Consider the following 18,604-nt stretch of genomic DNA (forward strand, 5'->3'; position numbering starts at 1 on the left):
ACTGTTTGTCTCGGTCCTACCAACTACAGCTAAAAGGGAGAGACAGCTTCCAAGCACTGAGGACCACTCAATTGGAGGAGCTGTTCCTGGGCTGGGTTTTAAAGGATGAGTAGGAGTTTGCCATACAGGCAAGGATGGATGGTAATTGAAGGAGAAAACTACCCTGAGTAGAGGAGATATCACATTTAGAGACATATGTCTTCTTGCTGGAGATTGAGACCCAGCGTATCCTTTCCTGGTATTGTGCTTCCAGCTCTGAGGACAGGAGTGCAAGGAAATCGAGCCCTGGAACATCAGGACAGTCATGCTAGCCATTCTAGCCAGGCTCAGACTCATAGCTGGAATTAGGACCTGCTCTACCTGCCTTTCTGGCCTGGCTGTGGACCTCTACCTTGTAGGAAGTTCAACTGGCCTGCTCTGTGTTTCCTTCTTGCTTTTTTTTTTTTTTTTTAAGGAACAATGACCTCTCCCAGAAACTGAAGGTGAAAGCTTTCGTCCTTTCTTGTCCTCAGTGTAACACAAATATGTCATCAGTGAAAGCACTTACTGAGCCCTGGCTGCATGCTAGGTGCTCTGCTGGGTACTTAGCTGTTGAGTGGCAAGCTACGATAGCGATCGGTCCGGGGCTGCAGGTATCAGCTGTATCGTGACCTGTGTGATAATACTGGAGTGTGAAGTGGGGAGGGCAGGATGCCTAGTAGGAGCCTGTGGTAGGCAGGTGGCCTGCAGTGTTGGATAGCTAGCAGTGTGACAAACTGCTCCAAGGTGTCACAGCTCCTACTGCCCACTTACTGTCTCCGAGTTTCTGGGGATCCCTCTGGGGATCAGTAGCTTCATCATTGAGTTTTCTGCTCCAGAGCTAAGGTGTCTGTAAGGGTTGGGGTCTCATCCAAAGGCTTGGGAGGGAAGCCGATTAGGTCCCACATTCACATGGTTGTGACAGAACTGATTTTCTGCAGGGCTGTTGGAGCAGAGACCCCTGTTCTTTTCTGAGTCAGCTGGAGGGGTACCTCAATCCCTGGCCTCTAGGCTTTTCCAGCATGGCTGATGATGTCATCAAAGCAGCAAGGGAGAGGTTGGCTAGCAGGTCAGTTGTGATCAATTGTGACCAGTTGCCAGTCTGCCATCCCAATCAATACAGTTGCCATATTTTGTGTGTCACAGACAGATCCCTGCTCTAGCCTTTCTCCTGGGTGCTTATGTCCCACTTGGTGCTTGGAAACCTGGTACTCGCCCTATAGCCCAGAGATTGAGTAACTTCAACATGATGTCAGCTCCAGCACCTGAAGGAGGTTGTCACATGCGTGCTCGTGCTGTGAGTTAGTGAGAGCAGCAGCTGTTTGCTACTTCTTAAACATTACCAAACATATGCAACAGTGGGAATTCCGACTTTTGAAACCCATAGCTCATGGCCTATCTGGAGTGGCCAGCTCAGCTCCTTTCTTATTTCAGCTGGAAAGAATGATAAATATTGTGTGTTTAGACTACTCATGGAGAAACAAATACTAGAGCCCATGTCCCCATTAGTGAAACTGGCTCCTGGGCCTTTGGCCTACTTTAGCTGTTCTCTGGCTTTGCCTCCGGCACGTGGGAGATGCTTTGGGTTGATCCACGCCAGTTGGATTGGTCCAAATTGTTCGTTTAGTCCTACAAGTCAGCTGAGGTGGAGGAGGGCCCGTTCGTAGTTTCCGATTCACAGTTAGCATTTGTTTCTCTTAATTGATTAAAGGCAGAGGGATTGAACGTGCAGGGATTGGAGAAGGCTAATCCTAATGACTTTTAAGTTCCCAGAGAAAGAAAGAAGCAGTAAATCCAACCCCACCCTGGGGGACGATAGAGGAATAATGAAGAAATGGGCTGGGGGTGCTTTGCCTGGCAGAGGCCGGCCATGAATTCATGGTCTAAGTCTCTCTGTAAGAGACTGCAACAATTTAGAGCGAATGGATTCCTGGGCTAAATTGTCCACTTAATTAAAAAGAAGCCACCAACAGACAGGCAGAGATTTCCTTCACTTAATCCTTCTCTGGAATGGCCCACTCTTTTCTCTCTTGTTTGTGAGAAAAGCTAGCTTCTTCACTCTGGGCCACTCCCCTAGCCTACATGAGGCATGGGTCATGAGGAAGACGTCAACTCCAGTGCCCCTGTCACATTCTTCTTCTGTTCAAGGGACGTTAGGAGAGGGGCCAGGCACCATCTGTTAAGGCTTTTTATATGTCTACAGTTTTGTTTTTAATTCTGTGTAGTCATAGCGCGAGGCCCAGAACTGGCCATCCAGGAAAGATTGCTTTCCGTATTTCATGATGATGGGTCTACAGGGAAGCAGGGCTCTACTCAATTAAGTAGACTTCCATCCTGATCTTAATCCCTTGGGCCTTGAAGCCTGAAGAGCTGTGTTCTTCATCTGCTTATATAAACTGACTTTTTAGCGACCCTCTGGACTGGGTAAGTAATTAACCTACATATGGACTAGGAAGGGAAGGAGGCCTTGGATGAAGTATGCCCACTCCTTTGTAGTCGTTCATGCTCACGGAGAGCACACAGTAACAAGCGTTTGGATAGGGATGCAGGCTTGATTGAGTCCCCATAGTCTGCAGAATGTGCAGAGGTGTGCAAGCAGGGAGCAGCTTCTACCATTGAGTGTGTACACAGATGTGCATGCGTACGGTGTGCCATAGGGACCACTCCTAGATACCCAAACAGCTTGCCTCCAGATCCTAGCCTTGCCAGTCATGGCTTCGCCACCTGAAGCAAATAACTTAAGCTATCTGTGTCTTATTTCCTCATCAGTGAAATGGGGGAAGTAGGCTGTTATTAAATTAAATGTGTATGCATAACATTCACTCACCAAATATTATTGAGTACCCTCGATGCACTGAAGGCACCGTGCACCTATGATGCTAAGCCATCCAACTGCTTCGTGGAGCTCATGACTAGTGGGGTGTGAGCACAGGGTTCATTGAGGTCAGTGCCCCTGCTCACCTGAGCACTGTCTCACTCAGCTTTGATCTTGTCTCACTCAGCTTTGTCAGCGGGTGAGAGGGGGGTGAAACACACACACACACACACACACACACACACACACACACACACTCGAGGTAGATGGCTCTCCCCACTTATGCCCTTTACCTCTTCGTGATGAGTAAGTAGCCATCATGCCTGGGTCTCACAGAGCCAAGGATATCTCCCCTGTGGTGGCTCCATCCTAGCATGGGCACGGAAGGCTGCTATTATATAAAGCCGGATTCAGCAAAACACTGTGAGGAGTGTGAAGACAGGACTGACAGAGCAAGGATGGGTCTCTGGTCTCTGATGTATCCCACAGAGGCATCAACTGACTCCATAGTTTGTTTGGAGGGGGGAAGCTGTGATCATGCTTCACATTGTCAATAGTTGGGGAACTTCTCATCTACTAGCCATTGGATATGAATTCTTTGTGGGTAAGATGAATCTTTCAAGTGAAGTGTGTGTTTGGGAGAGGGGCTGTTCTTATAAGAAAGGAAGAGAGATTTCTGGTTTTGCAAAGTTTGTGAGAGCAGAAAAGATGAGGAGATGGGGGACTAAGCCTAGACTGGCCTTGTTCACTTGTTTTAGCATCCAGAAGAGTAGAGTCTGAACTAGGGAAGGGGCTGGCCCAGAGAGACCTCCGAGTGGCTGTGGCTGCAGACATTTGACCTGAGGTAGGGATAACTTGCTGCTAAAACCTTCCTCCCATCTGGGCCTCTCCAGGCCTGGGAGCATTGACTTCAGACCACTGAGCAGAGAGGAGCTGTTTGCAGCAGCCATACCACAGAACAGCTGGTGTCTTTGTTGGGATGCTGTGTGAAGACTATATATGTGGGTGGCCACCAGATGAGGGCCACTTATGATTGGAAGACAGACTTCAAGACTTAAATCTTTCAGCTTCCAAGCTGTTTATTTTGAGGGTACATTTACCGGGCCATTGGCCATCCTGATTTTTCCCACAGAAACTGTTTACAAAGGGCAATTCAATGGGGACAGTAGAGGAAGCACCATGGGGCAAGAAAAGTGTTTCTCTACCTGCTGAGATGAGAATAGGAGGGGTGTTCTGATGGGCTAGCATCTGGGAGTTGACTCTGGGTAGCTTGGGAGACTGCCCAGACTTGTCACACATGATTCTGGGGCTATGTTGTAGGAAAAGGCCAGTGCATGTCAACCATTGGTCAGCTCTGGTGTGGTAGCCACCCATACAAAATGAGGGTTCTACACTCCAGACCTGGATTGTCTTGGAGCCTTCTGATTTTGATAGGAAGGGTCATGTCAGAAGGCATTCATTTCAGCTCACAGGCACACACCAAATCACAGCCTTCAGTGTCAGGCTCAAATCCAGAAGTACAACGTTTGGTGGCTTCACCTGGGAGGAAATTTTCCTTCCAGTGGCTGTTCCACGCTTGACTTCTCCATGATTGACATCTATGTAGAATCTCTGTCTGCCATCACGATCACAAGTGGGTAGTAAGCCCTGGGATGCAGGGATGCCAGGAGTTCTTGTAATGTCACCAGAGGATTTGTCCCCATTCCATTAACTCTGGTGTGATGGACACACTGGAAGATACAGAGATAGACACAAAACCTACTTCTGCTCAAGAAACCTTGGACTCAATGGGGAGGGAAAGGAAACCCCTGTTCAGTGTCCTAGCGAATAAGGAACCTTGTATCACTTAGATATGGTACATCTCTTACCTAGATGTTCTTAACTGTGCCTTCTTTGTGTCACCTGTCTGGCCTAAAGTAACCCTAGACGTTTCTCCAACCCCGCCTGGCCTGTCTCATCATAACTCTTGGTGAAATAGTCACGTTTGTAATTCTGGAAGACAGAGGAGCTTCTTTTAAGCTATATAAAATGGCAAGGGTATTTTTTTCTTGTAGGAAAGATATCTATAATGATTATAGACCATATCAGAGTCTGGAATTGATCCGTGATTAGAATGTGGATGCTGGCAAATGGCGACTGAGGCCAGCTGCACTGGCACCCATCTCAGTGTCCCATTTCCCATGACCCTCACGTGACTATGACACTGGGAGATGGGGTGGAGAGTTATTTGGAAGATACGAGTGTGTCTACCTTTCAGGGGTTCTTGGTGAGGAAATGAAGACATTGACACGAGAACATGTCAGGTTGGTGGGGTGTGTGTGACGGTGGTCGTGGAGCTGAGAGAGGAAACAGTGTTCTGGGGGAAGCCAGCTCACAAGGAGGAGGCAGCAGCAGTAAACTCAATGGTCATTATACTAGTGTTGACTTTGGACCCTTTCTCAAAATGTATCCCTGAGAAGTCAAGCATGGAGCAGCCACTGGAAGGCACATTCCCTCTCAGGTGAAGCCATGGAACATTGTACTTTGGCATTTGAGCCTGACATTGAAGGCTGTGATTTGGTGTGTACCTGCAAGCTGGACAGAGTGACTTCTGACATGACCCTTCCTGTTAAAATCAGTTGCTGCTCGCTGGGTATCGAGCATGTTCTGGAATTAGATCATGTTGGTGGTTGTGTAATGCTATACTGGCTTGTCCACCGAATCCTATAGTGCGTGGTTGTATCTGTCTATAAAAAGGTTTGGAGCAAAAGCATTATGGAAAGAGAAACCTGCTGTAGAGGGAGGTTTCACCAAACTAGTGACCTGGAGCCTGTGTTTGCAGAGTACCCATGTGGAGGGGAGGGTGATGAAGAGACCAGTTGTCATTAGGAACAAACAGTGCTGACGGCTACGGAACAATGCAAGTGCCATTAGCCTGTCCAAGTGATAAGTGACCACAGCATGTGCCGGTGGATGCTGGGCTCCAAAACAGCCATTTATTGCTGTTGTCATTTTTGTAGATGTGCATCGTGGCACACCATGACACTCTGGCTTTTTTTGTGATGATAGGCAGTGTCGTTCCTCGTGTCATCATGTCTGTAGCTCAGTCACCTGTTGTAATTTTATACCAGTCTCTTACTAAGCAGTTTTAGTCTACTGTGACGTATTAAGCAGTTCTACAACAAAATTGAATCTTTTTCTTTAAATCATCGTATGCCTAAAGTGATAGAGACATTACACAATATCCTCAAACTATTGACTCAAATGGCCGGCGGCCACCTTGGTTAGCCACTGGCTTGTCTCCTATTCTAAGTTGGGAGAGGTAGTAGGACTTGTGGGCTTTGAGGTTGGACAGACCTTGGTTTGTTTCTGGGAGGTGTGACCTGGAGTGATCCCTGTCTTAACTCTAGTTTTCTCTGTGATAGGTTGCAGCTCTCATTTGGGGGGGAGGGGAGGCTGTGGGGACAGAATGAGAGCCTATGGGCTATACCTAGCACGGAGTCTCTTGCAAGTCCCTCATGAATGGTCACAGGCTCAAAATGGAGAGAATTTCTGGGACTAACCTAATTTGGCCTTTGCAAAGCCCAGGGATCAACTATTGCTTTACTTTCCCTCACCCCACCCCAGCCCCACTGCCTCAACTGTGGAGTCTGCAAAAGAGTCTTATACAAGGAAGCCAACCAAGTGCTCAGACACTAAGCCACATCCAAGCCCCAGATCCTATTTAACTGCTATCAGTTTGCTGACCTCCAGTTGTGCTAACTCAAAGCAGAGCCCCTTAACTGAGCAGCGATGGCGCTGAGCTACCCACCCAGGTATATATGATAAGGCATTGTCTGTCTCTATGGGAATATGTGATAATTTTAAGAGGAGCCCTCTTTTGTCCACAAACACATTCTTCTATCACCTCTTCAGGGGTTCCAGAACTCCTGGGGTTCCTCCATAGAACTGACAAAGCATGGCTGGCCTTCACACAGGCCCGCAGTTACAGATCTGCACCAGCAGGCATCTAAAATAACCACAGCACAGAAGGCCTGGAATGTTCTTGGGCTTATATTTGGAATTGCCATTGGAAACAGTCTTGGCCAAATGTAACACCCATCTGTTCAGAGTGGTTTGAGACTGAGAGAAGATGAAGTGGATTGCAGGAGGGGGCTGGGCAGCCCTGATAGAGAGGGCTGGGGGCTTTTAGACCCCGTGCTTGCTACTGTGAAGCCTTCATCCCTTTCAGTCTAGGTTGCTGAAGCCACTGCCCTCCTGGAGAAAATTCCCCTTTTGTGAAGTCGAGCTTTCTGTCCCCTGGTCTGTCCTTCAGGGGTTCAGAAGAGCAACCCATTCTACTGAGTCTATTTCCCTGCGGATGCCAGACCTTGCCCATCACCATCTGGCACCCTGCACCAAGAGCTTTGGGTATCCCTCTAGGTGTCTGATTGCCTGTCACTTTCTTGTATTCTCCCCAGATTTTTGCTGCTGTTTTTGTGAGCGCACCCTCAGGTGGCATCGGTGTCCTTACAGTCCTATGATGATTCATACCGCTCTGTCTTCTATGTCACCACAGTGCTATTGATGTTAAAGCCAGAACTCTGAGTGTTTGGACCTGTGTCTTTCCATTTTATGTTGCTACACTCCTGTGCCTGCTGAATACATATTCTTGATTTGTTTGCTGTCGTTTTCTGAGGGTCTCTAATCATCCAAGCAGCTTGTCAGTCATCCATGGTCCTCGGCCTTGTTAATGCTTTGTCCTTGTTCCTTGGGGGACTCAGACCCTGCCTTGCTGTGATCCCACTTCTTCACTTCCTTGTTTTCCTTATGGAAATGTGACCTCATGGCCAGTTCTTTCTGTACATTTGGGACTGATGTCCAGGGTCTCTGGAGGAGAGTGGCACTGAATCAGATGACCCTTTCGTCATCCTTGGGTTAGGGAGTGCTCGTTTCTTCTAGTGCTGCTCTAATAAATCATCTCACACTCAGTGGCTTAAAGCAACAGACGTTATTTTCTATACTGGTCTGGAGACCGGAAGTCAGAAATCAGGATGGCACAGGTTTGTACCCTCTGCTGGATCTGGATCTCTCTGCCCCAGGCTTGCAGCTTCTGGTGGCTTTCAGTGATCTTTGGTGTTCTGTAATTGGCTACCAGAGTCCAGTCTCTGCCCCAGAAGTGTCCCTTCACCTTGTCATGAAAGTTGCCCCTACTACTTCAAAAGGTTAAAAGGTAGTTAGTATACATGAGTTTACCTCTGGGTACCCCAAACATGCAAGGCTATGGGTACCCCATACCCTTACCCAGGTGGGTTATGAGGTAGGTAAGATGCATTGAACACATTCCAGAGTTCCTCCAGGGATTACTACCCCATCTCTGAAGAACTTTATGGAATCATCAGGCTTTTTTTTTTTTTAATTGAGACAGGCTTTAATAACTTTTGCTTTATTTAATGAATCAAATGCCTCTAAGAACTGTTATTATCATGGGCCGGGGGAGAATGTCAGACAGGAACTTTGGGTCAATGACTGGGTTTTTTGAGGGAGTTTCTGTGGCAGCTCTGTGGGCATCCCGAGGAAGGGTCAGGCTTGGGCGGGTTACATGCAGGGCTGGCTGAGAGTCAGAACAGCTGCAGCTGAAATTCCTCTGGCACAGTTTCTTGGGTTGAACCATGCTATTGATTGGCAGAGATGGTAGGATACGTGTGAAGCAGGAAAGGTACCCCATCATACAGATTTCCAAGTGGGCCCCTCAGTCTCAGTTTGTGTGACTGACCTGTGTGCTGAGGTTCATGCAAATGTGATTATTAGCTATGACTGAGTGCCTTGCAGGGCATGTTCTCATTCAAGTTTAATAGATCAAGCAATACTGGGGCCACCAGCATTGCTTTAACTTGGGGCAGTTTAACTCTGGTGGACATATGAATTCTGCTCATGGCTCATGAAAACATGGAGTGTCGGGAGGCAAGTTGTTTTGAAAGTAATGTTTTTTTTTTTTTAAATTGGCGTTGTGGTTGTGTATGTATGTGTGCACACTCACATGCCAAAGTATGCATGTGAAGGTCATAGGATAACTTTCTTGAGTTGTTTCTCTCTTTCTACCATGTGGGTCCTGTGGGGGTCCCTGTAAGCTCTAAGTCCAGCAGTGGAACGATCAGAGGAGAGGCAAGGATGAAAGTCGATTCAGTCTGGCTCTGGTTAGCCATCACTGATTCAGACTTACGGAGTCTGACACCAGACAGTGTAGTTAGCCATATTTAAGCACAGCATAATTTTGGAAAAAAGTTTCTTGATGACACTTAACTCAGTCCCCTGAGTACAACAAAGCTTAAGGTGTATTTATATTGAAACTTCTTTTACAAAGTATGTATGGCTTCTTCCTTAAAGGTGGGTGCTGTTGACTTAGAAACAATGCTCAGGATAAGAGTTGAAGAATGACTGAGGTAAACATATTACCTGTGGGAGTCAGGGTTGGCCTGGCCCTGAGATAACAGAGAAGTTACTTAGACTGTTGTAAAATACAAGTGCCGTCGCTCATAAGAATGGGTTTTATGAACTGAGAAACAATGTTCAAGATTTGAGGGAAAGGTCTGGGGTAAACAAATATAATATGCTGGGAGATTCCGGTACAGCCTGGTCCTACAGATAGTGAAGGACCACCATGTTGTAAACTGCAGCCTTTTCAAGCATTCTGGGTGGAAGACAGGTAAACATCTCCTTTATCTGAAGAGACAAGCCTGCCTGTTTAACTTTCCTGGCTTCTCCAGTGCTTATCTGTGTACACAAGGTCCCAGAGATTGATCTCAGATTGACAAGCTAAGTGGTGGTCACTTTTATCTACTGAGCCATCTTGGTAGCCCAAGGCAAGGTCTTTTGAAATATTTGGCTGGCCAAGCTGAAATAAGCAAAGCATTCTATTTCAACCTGTGTCCTGATTTTAGGCAACCTCTGAGTAACCCCAAACATCCTAAGACATCTTAAAAGAATACTCAGGGACCTTGTGCCAGGTAAGGGTGAGGTAAATAAGATCCCTATTAAATGTTGCCTGGGTTGTTATGACGTCATCTAGGGTGAGAATAGCAAAAGTGCTCTGCAGCAGGCCTGGCAGGGGTCATGACCTCTGTAGCGCGCATTTAGCTCAGTGGACATGGAAACACAGGGTGATGCACTGTCAAGATATCCCTCTCATAGATACACAAGGATGAGGAAAGAGAGGTGTCAGGCTGGCGATGCAGGGGACTAGGGAGCACAGAACTGGGGAGAGAGGGCGGCATGCCATAGAGCTGTAGTCACCTGATGGCAGCCCGGCATCACCCTTGGTAGGAGATGACAGCTAGGGCTTCATGGAGGGAGTCCTACAGAGCTCCGATGGGCAGGTGTTTGCAGGAGGAGTGGGGAGAGAAACATCTGGAAAAACAAAGCTGAAAGGGGGTGATTCTTATTCCCTCTGCAAGCAGGAAGGGAGTAGGAAGCACGTCCCAGGAGTTCGAAAAGTGAAGAAATTATCCCAACATCTGCTGAAACATTCAGACAGACTTCATTTCCGGCTGTTTCCAGAGGTGTAGGACTGCTGTGATGGGGCTCAGCTGCAGAGGAGAGCGGTTGAGCTCAGCTTGGAATACAGCGAGAAGTGGGAGTGTATAAGCGAGAAGCAGGGCTGGGGTGGAAAGTCACTAACGGAACGTCGAGGGTAAGGGGGAGCCTGTTGCACCAGGATTCTTCCCTCAGCAGGCTAACTAGACATCTGCTGGGCTAGGAGGCTCGCTGTCAGAGGATCAATCAGGTCAGGCGGTGCTCAAGTTTTGGGAGTAGGAGTGGGTTATAGCCAAACCAGCTTAGCAATGTCTACAACCATAACTTCAACAGATTTATTTAGTTGAAGGAGCTAATTGCCTCCCATGAATTTTTCCTCCCCCACCTCCCCTGTTGACCCCTTCTCTCCCTTTCTGTCTTCTCTTCTCTCCTCCTTGTCCCAGGGGTCTAGGTATGTAGTCAAATATGACCTTGAACTCACTATGTGGTTCAGGTTGTCTTTGAACTCAAGATTTTCCTCCTCAGCATTCCTGAGTGCTGGGATCACAGGTCTGCATCAGTCATAAATTTTCCTTTAACAGCAAGATTCTTGCTAACATAGCACACTGCAAACATAAAAACGGACCAGTAACTGTCAAGGGAGACTGACAACTCCTGTGAAAAATGTGATTACATGCAAATGCACATGTATGTGGTGTCTGCTTGGACTCTTGAGTATACCGGTCTGTAGAGGTTTCCGTGCCTAGGTGTGGAGGCTTTTCTTCTGCTTTGAGACAGAAAAAGTCAGGAATTTCACATGAAGCTGTAATCCTGCATGGATGGCAGGTGCCTTGGTTTCCCCTTAAGAGAAGGGAATAGGACAGTATAGAACTTTTCATGGCTTCTCTTCGCTGTGAGTAAAGGTACCTTCTGCCAAGGTTGACAGCATGAGTTCAATCCCTGGACACCCATGGTTGATGGAGAGAACCACATGTTGTGGTCTGACCTCTGCATGTATGCCGTGACACGCTATGCCACCCCGCTCCCCAAAATAACTGTGGGGTTTTGTTGCTATTGTTTGGTTGGTTTGTTTTTTAAAGCAAATGTAGGCAAGGTGACTTAGCAACAAGCCTGGACACGAGTTTCTTTGCTGGAACCTGTGTAAAGGTGGAAGGAGAGACCTGACTGCACAGAGCTATCGTCTGCTCTCCACACCTGTGCTGTGGCTTTGGCATGACCTCCCCACACCCCACGAATAAATAAAATAAATTTAACAAAAGAAAGAAAGAGAAAAAAATCACAAACTAATAACAGTACGGTATTGGTTAATGTTTGGGGCCAGGGTAGATGTATCTGAGCAAGAAGGGTGGGCGGTATGTTATGGGTGGGAGCAAGAAGGGAGGGAGTAGGGGCTCATTTGAAAGAAAGAGAAGAAAATTGTTGTATTTTAATAAATCAAACCAGCTAATGTAACGGTAAGCTGATTTTCATTGTCGCCCACATGGTGCGATTTCACATCCTCGGATGGTAAGATTATCCATTTATTTTATTCGCAGGTTGTACTCAGACTATCTCTACTTTGCAAGTTCAAATAAATCTGCAGATGACTTCCACGAGAAAGTGACGGAGGCTCTGCAGCTGTTTGAAAATTGCATGCTGGATTATTCACTGCGAGCCTGTGTCTACAACAACACCCTGAACAATGCCATGCCCGTGCGTATTCACCAAGCCAGCCCATACAGAGCAGGCACACACACTCTGATGCTATTATGTGCAGGGGGCATTGCGAACAGGGTTTTAGTGCAGAGATGGGGGGCTGTGTGTGTGAATGTGCAAATGAAACTGAGCCAGCTGCCTTTGAGCAGTGGCTAACGTGAAAGCAAATACTCCTGGCTGAGAGAGGCAGGCAGCAGCTGGGGCCTTCGAGCCTGCTGTCTGTGTCCTTCCTTGCCTGTCACCCAGACACTTTGCATCATGCATCCCCCTCCCTCTCCTAGAGACCCAGGGTGCACTTAGGAGGGCTGCCATTTAGTGAGGCTCTGAACGCAGCTCTGCAATTAGAGCTGGCAGACAGGAGAACACCCAGTCCTCAGATTGTTTCAAAGCATCTCTGTAGCATTGGGGTCTTTATTGGCTTTCAGAATTACCCACCAGTGACTGAATGCTCCAGCAGGCTCTTCACTGAAGGTATTCTCTCTCCACCCCTCTGTTATTCTTCTCTGAAGGAATACACCTAGCATTCCAGTCTTGTGTAAAAACTCTTGCTGGCGGTGAATCCTGTTACGTTACCTGAGGTCACATCTCCCACGCCAGGCTCCCAGGTCTAAGTGCTTCCCTAGCAGGGCTCTCGCATCTCCTGCTCCATGCATGGCCATGTCTCACACCGGGCATTCACAGATGTAGATGTGCTGCTATAGATGATTATAGTGTCCCCCACCTCAGGACAATGAGGCTCAGGGGAAAGATGTCAGTTTCTCTGCTTGGCTACTCTGTCTATCTTTTCTTAAGTCAGGGCCAGCAAGCAGGACTCTGGGCTGTCTTCTTGTACTCATTGTAGTTTAGCAAGGAAGGTTCAACATAGATAACCACATTTTCAGTCAGGTACGATTTGGAGGCAGACTGCAGTGTTGGTTCATTCTGGCTTTTCCTGGCTTTGCTCATGTGTCTTAGCCTCTCTGAAATTCAATTGCTTTATTCTAGGCTGCTATGGGAACTGGAGACTGAGAGTCATTTATGTGTGCCATACTGATAAACTATGGTGCTGCACCCTGGCACACATAGGCAGAGCCCACCAAGGGGTGAAAGTGTTCTAGCCTGATAGGAAGGTGATGGGCTTTGCCAACATTGGCTGCCCGGCAGCCTAGGGCTGTGCTTTCATGCGGACCTCCCTATTGCTGGGGTTTACTTTTACATGTGGGGCTACCAAGACTCTATCAGGTTGCCTTCTGTAGCCAGCTACCCAGTTGATGGGGGGAATCCGAGACTCAAGTCTAGGCTTTGAACGCCCAGCTTTCTTCAGGGCTCTGGTGTGCCTCCAGAGGTTTCTTCTTTAGCTGTTGCCATGTAGCAAGCTCTGGAGGGTGGGAGAAGGCAGGTGGTCAGTTAGGAGGATTCGGATGTGGCTGGATGCAGCCTGCCTCAGGGTTGTTTCCACCCTGGTCTTTTTGGAATTTCCTGGTTTTGATGATGCTGTGAAACTCTCAATGTGAGCCTGCAAAGTAGGTGGGATGAGAGAGGCAGAGGGAGGCAGGACTAGGCCAGATGAAGAGTGAAGGGAGAGGCACTTGGCTAACATGATTCCTAGAAGGGGCAGGAAGTCCCCCAAGCAGTCATCACCCAGTTCTCTCTTTGGGACATCTCCTGAGAATTCAGAGAGGAAGGGGCAGATGTAGGCTCATATCAGCCTAAGTCGGCCGGATGTCTTGGGTAGAGAGAGGTAGGGCTTTGGATGCCCTGACACTGGCATAGTTGGATTTAATAGCTGTGAACCCGGGCTTCTCCTGCCCTGCAGAAGGATCAGCATCTGATATAAGCATATCCCAATGTGATATTTTCATCCCACCCTGAGGTATGCCCTAAGAAATGCAAAGCTAAGCTAGATACAGTCTGGCTGCCTCTAAATAGGCTTCCTAGAGACCGGATATCCTCAGCTACATCCTCCCACAGAGAAGAGGGGGCGTGCCTGGTGTGTTTCCTCTCCTTGCTGTCTTCAGGCCAACTGAACATGGGAACACCATTGTGACTGGGCAGGATGTTCATGGGTTGCTGTGTGAGTCTTTCCACCTCTGGGTGTGCTAGATACATCCTTATTTAATGTTTGTCAAGTCCACTGGTGAGAGATAGGAAGTGTCTCACTTCAGTTTGTTGCTCACTGGGTACTATCGTAAACTTTAGTTCCAAACTGACCTCTGAAGCTGTTCCCATTTTTACAGATGGGGCCACTGAGGCTCACTGAAGGTGTACTCCGCCTGCAGCTAACAACAGTTCTGAGAGTCTTTGAAATCTGTCTTCCTTTCCTTGCTGTTAAAAATGGCTCTGAGATAGCAGGAGGCATGCACCCTAAATCTCTTGACAGGCCTAGCATGACAACACCACAGCTAAGCACCTCTTGTCTAAGGGAGAGCTCCAGGGGCATGGCAGTGGACAGGGTAGCTGAAGGTCAGGAGAGACTCTTCACAGGAAGAGGGGGGTGGGCAGTTAGGGATGGTGAGCACACTGTTTTGGGAGATGGTCTTTCCCCCTCTGGGATGGGAAGAAAGGTCCCATCCACAGCATGGGGGATGTGTTAGCCTCCCGAGTCCTGGCACTGCAGGTGTGCCTGTTACAGCTACCCCTGTGTAGTCTATACTGAGGCCTTCCTATGGCACCTTCCTGCCTGCGGGCCTCCTCCCTTCCCTACAATCTCTCCTGCCCCATCACTGCGTCATGGCCACACTTCCCCCAGTTAGGTCCTCAGGTGACCGTGGCCTTTGAGCAGGGCTCATAGAGGTCTCTGAGAGCTGATCAGAAATGCAAGGTTCCTCCTAGATATCATATATGGAGGGTTCAGCTGTAGTCACTCATCTAAGCCTTGGAGGAGGGTGCAAGACCTGGCTGCTTAACAGGCCTTCTGCGCATGTGCATGTCTTCCGGTACGGGAACCACGGGCTCGAGAGCCTTCCCCATGCTTCTCCCATGACATGCTTCCCCTGCCAGTCCAAGAGCTTCTTGTTCTTCAGATCTTTCTTTATTCTGACTCACTTTCTCCCCCTCCCCCTTCCCCGCCCTTACCCCATAACAGGTGTCATGGTCGATGGTGACAGGTGTCTATTCCTTTATCAGTTTAGCGGCATCTCTGAGCAGTCAGGGCCATCCATGCCTGTTAAGTGGCCTCACATCTCCATTGCCTAGTGTGGTGCCCGATACACTGTGTGAACTCAGCATTTGCTAAACTGATGAAGAAATGAATGTCTGAGTGGGGAGTTAGGGGACAGAAGGGAGGGTGGGTGGGGAGTGCCGATTGAAATTGGGGGAACAAGGAGGATTGGGGTGGTACCTGTCTGGGGCAGAGTTGGCCCTGTGACCAGGTTTACCTTAAAACTGGATCCCCTCAAGTACTTTCTGAACTCTCCTAAGTGCCTTCTGGGATTCCTATGAGATGTCCCCAGTGGTCTTTAGACTCCTCAAGGGACTTCTTAGGATCCTGTGTTCCCTGGGCTCCCTATCAGGTGCTCCCTGGCCCTCTGAGGCACCTCATGAAACCTGTTGGGTGCTCACTCTGTGCCAGAGCTTCTCTGTGGTGGAACAAGTGTCACATCCATGAGGGACTGACCTTCTGACTTGGCTTTGTCAGGAGTTAGCTGCTGAGTCCAGGCAGACAGCCCTACCTTCCTGGTCTTGGTTCTTTGTCAGTGAGTCACCAAGCATCCAGAAGCTCAAAGGCTGCCCTTGGCCTTAGTGGTTTCTGATTTTACATGGATTGGGCCCTTGTCCTAAATAGCTTGTTTACATCGGTTCTGTTTTGATTCTTGTTCTATTTTGGTTCTTTCCCGTGGACAGAATGGGGAAATGAGACTTTGTCTGCTCCTGTCTTAGGGTGTCTTCATGATTCCCAGTCATACTGGTGGTCTTGCATACATAAATGGTGTTCCTGAGGGGCCCAGGGCGCTCCCTGGCTGAGGAAAGGGGTTCTAGAACCAGTGGATTGGAAGGACGCTCACTCCTTGGAGCTAGTGCATATCTAGGAATCCCATGTCCTCCCTCCTTAGACCAAATCTGCTTGTGAGGAAGGCCCCGTACAGTCAGGACTCTACAGGTCTTGGAGGGCAGTGCTGGACTTTCACCAAGATGGTTTTGGAGGATGTTCTGTCACCGAGGTAGATACAGGGACAGGATACAACTACTCTAAAACACCAGTGTCCTGTCCCTGACAGTTACTTCCTTTCCTACTGGAAAGTTGTCAAGTTATAAAAAGTCATTTCTCTGGAAGAGATGAGGCTGGCTGGGAAGAGATGGCAAAAAGCTGAATTCCTGATCCAGCATGGTGTTCGCATATCTACTCCATGTTGGAGGCCACATGTATATGTGTTACGATCATCGTTTTCAGTCTAGCTTGATGTCTTGATGAGCACCAAAGTGAGGTTTAGAGATGTCAGCTAAAGGATTTCAGAGGCAACTCAGCTGTTTGCTCTATTGTTTTCCTTCCTTTGCATCTTCCTGCATAGTTAGAAAAAAATGGTGGAATGGAAAAAGAACAGTGAGAGATGAAACCAGTAAGCACCTTCGTGCACTTGGTCAGATGTTTCCTTAGTGTGTTGTTAACACTGAGTTCAGCAGTTCCACCAAGAGCCACGGTGCATGCTGACACAAGGCTTTGCCCATCGTGACTTGATGGCCCTGCCCCCAAGAATCTCATAATCAAGTTTTGTTAGGGAGAATGATGAAGAGTGTTTGCCTCAAAAAACAGGAAGGCCCGGAGGAGGAGCTTAGAACTGGGAGGAGCTATGGAGAAAGAATGAACTGGAAGCTGAAAGCAGCTTCCAACGGAGAGGTCCCAGGCCCTGAGCCAGGGCCAGCCGGAGGCCTGCTCACAGCTTTACAAAGCACATGACAGGAGGACAGAGGGTAGAAGTGATTGATGGGAGAGCCACCCAGGAGCCTGGGGATGTTTAGCAGGTGCTGTTGGGAGTGGACAAAGAGAGGGGGTATGACTAGGGAGGTGGCTGAAGTGAGTTGCTCTCCCTTCTGACACCAGCTGTAAGTTCTGGGGCAAAGTCACCAGCCATCTGCAAGTTTGGTATTAGAGCAGGGTTCACAGGACTCACTAAAGGTTGCTGTGACCATGGCCACAATTCACAGCGTGGCAAGGATTCAGGGTCACATCAGCAACAGAAGTGAATGGGCGGAGCCTCTAGTCCACTTCTCCCTCCAGAGTCACAGGGTGTTGTCAGCACCTCCTAGCCATGCTAGGTGCATGGTCACATGACCACAAATAGGAAGCTTGTCACTCCAAGCTGCGGTGTCCAGAGCTCCTACTGGGGATCCATCACATATAGAGCTTCATCAGAAGTCACTGTGTTAACTTGACGTTCTAGGGAAATCAAATTGCTCCTGTTGAGCAATGCAAACCAGGAGGGGCTTTGGCAGTCACCTCCCAGGGCAGAGGACAGAAACCAGAGCATCTTTGAGAAGGTCAGTTCTTTACTCCTAGCTTGCAGTTTGGCATGAGAGAAGGAACTGGGTAAGGATTTGAGACATGGGTCGGAGGGAAGGAGGAAAGCTTTCCCGTGTGTTGGTTTTACCCCTCCACCCCATGGTTACATTCAGGAGACATCACATACTTCCATGGACATGGTTGTCCTTATGTATTACAGTGTCTAGGTTGCCTTTAGGTGTCTGGTTTGACTTCTCACAGTCTGTTGTGATCGACAGTGGGGAGACAGCCACCCACGTTATGTGAAGAACTTGTATGCCCTTGAGATCCTTCCTGTGCTTCCCACTTATGAGGAGAGGTAGGAGCCACCTGTTGGGAAGACTAATGCAACCCCAAGGGTAGGAATTCTTTGCACACGTGGCACAGATAACCTTGTATAAGATTTGACTTTGGAAGGTAATTGTTTGCTAAGGTGATTATGTTAGTTAGAGAAATGTCCATCATGCTTTGAGAATGCACCTCCCAGGGCTGGGGAAGGTTTTCCTGCAGTAACACTCTCTTTCTCCTTCCTAGGTGAGGCTCCAGGTTGGACTGTATGCTGTGTACCTTCTGGACTGGTTCACTGTCTTCAGTAAGGAGCAGTTCCTCATTCTACGTCTGGAAGACCATGCATCCAATGTCAAGTATACCATGCACAAGGTCTTCCAGTTTCTAAACCTGGGTATGTGTCATGCTTCAGACAGTGGGGCTCAGCACAAACACCAGGGATATGGGGTTTTGCAGGGTGTGTGTGTGTATATTTGCAGTGTGTGTACAGGTAAGATGTCGACATTGGTATCTTCCTCTGATGTCTCATTGAACCCAGCTTGTTGTCTTGGTTAGACTGACTAGCCAGGGAGTGTGAGGTTCTACCTATCTCATCCTTCCCAGTGTAGGGATTATAGGCACACACTGTCACACCCAGCTTTTTAGGGGCATACTGCAGATTTAATCTCAGGTCTTCATGCTTCCAGAACAAACACTCATGAGCACTTCACTCTCTGAGGGAGTTGCTCCCCTTCCCCATGGCATGTGGGCTCTTTAGAAAGGCTCTAGGTTAAATGTAAATTAGGAAGAGATAGACTGTGTGAGGCCAAGGGACTCCTGAAGAGATGCCAGCTCAGTTCCTG

At 48.3% G+C, this 18,604-nt stretch overlaps 1 protein-coding gene across 1 annotated transcript in view; it reads left to right on the forward strand.

Moving 5' to 3' along the window:
- Chst15 (carbohydrate sulfotransferase 15) overlaps positions 1-18,317 on the forward strand; it is a 74,180-nt gene extending 55,863 nt beyond the window's left edge. Inside the window, exons 6-7 of the mRNA XM_028772569.1 lie at positions 11,860-12,016; positions 18,009-18,317. Of these exons, the coding sequence (XP_028628402.1) occupies positions 11,860-12,016; positions 18,009-18,317 (466 nt within the window). The remainder of the gene's footprint in view (positions 1-11,859; positions 12,017-18,008) is intronic.
- Positions 18,318-18,604: the final 287 nt, after the last annotated feature.

The sequence above is a fragment of the Grammomys surdaster genome, unplaced genomic scaffold, assembly GCF_004785775.1.
Source record: "Grammomys surdaster isolate TR1022 unplaced genomic scaffold, NIH_TR_1.0 214, whole genome shotgun sequence".
NCBI classification, from domain to species: domain Eukaryota; kingdom Metazoa; phylum Chordata; class Mammalia; order Rodentia; family Muridae; genus Grammomys; species Grammomys surdaster.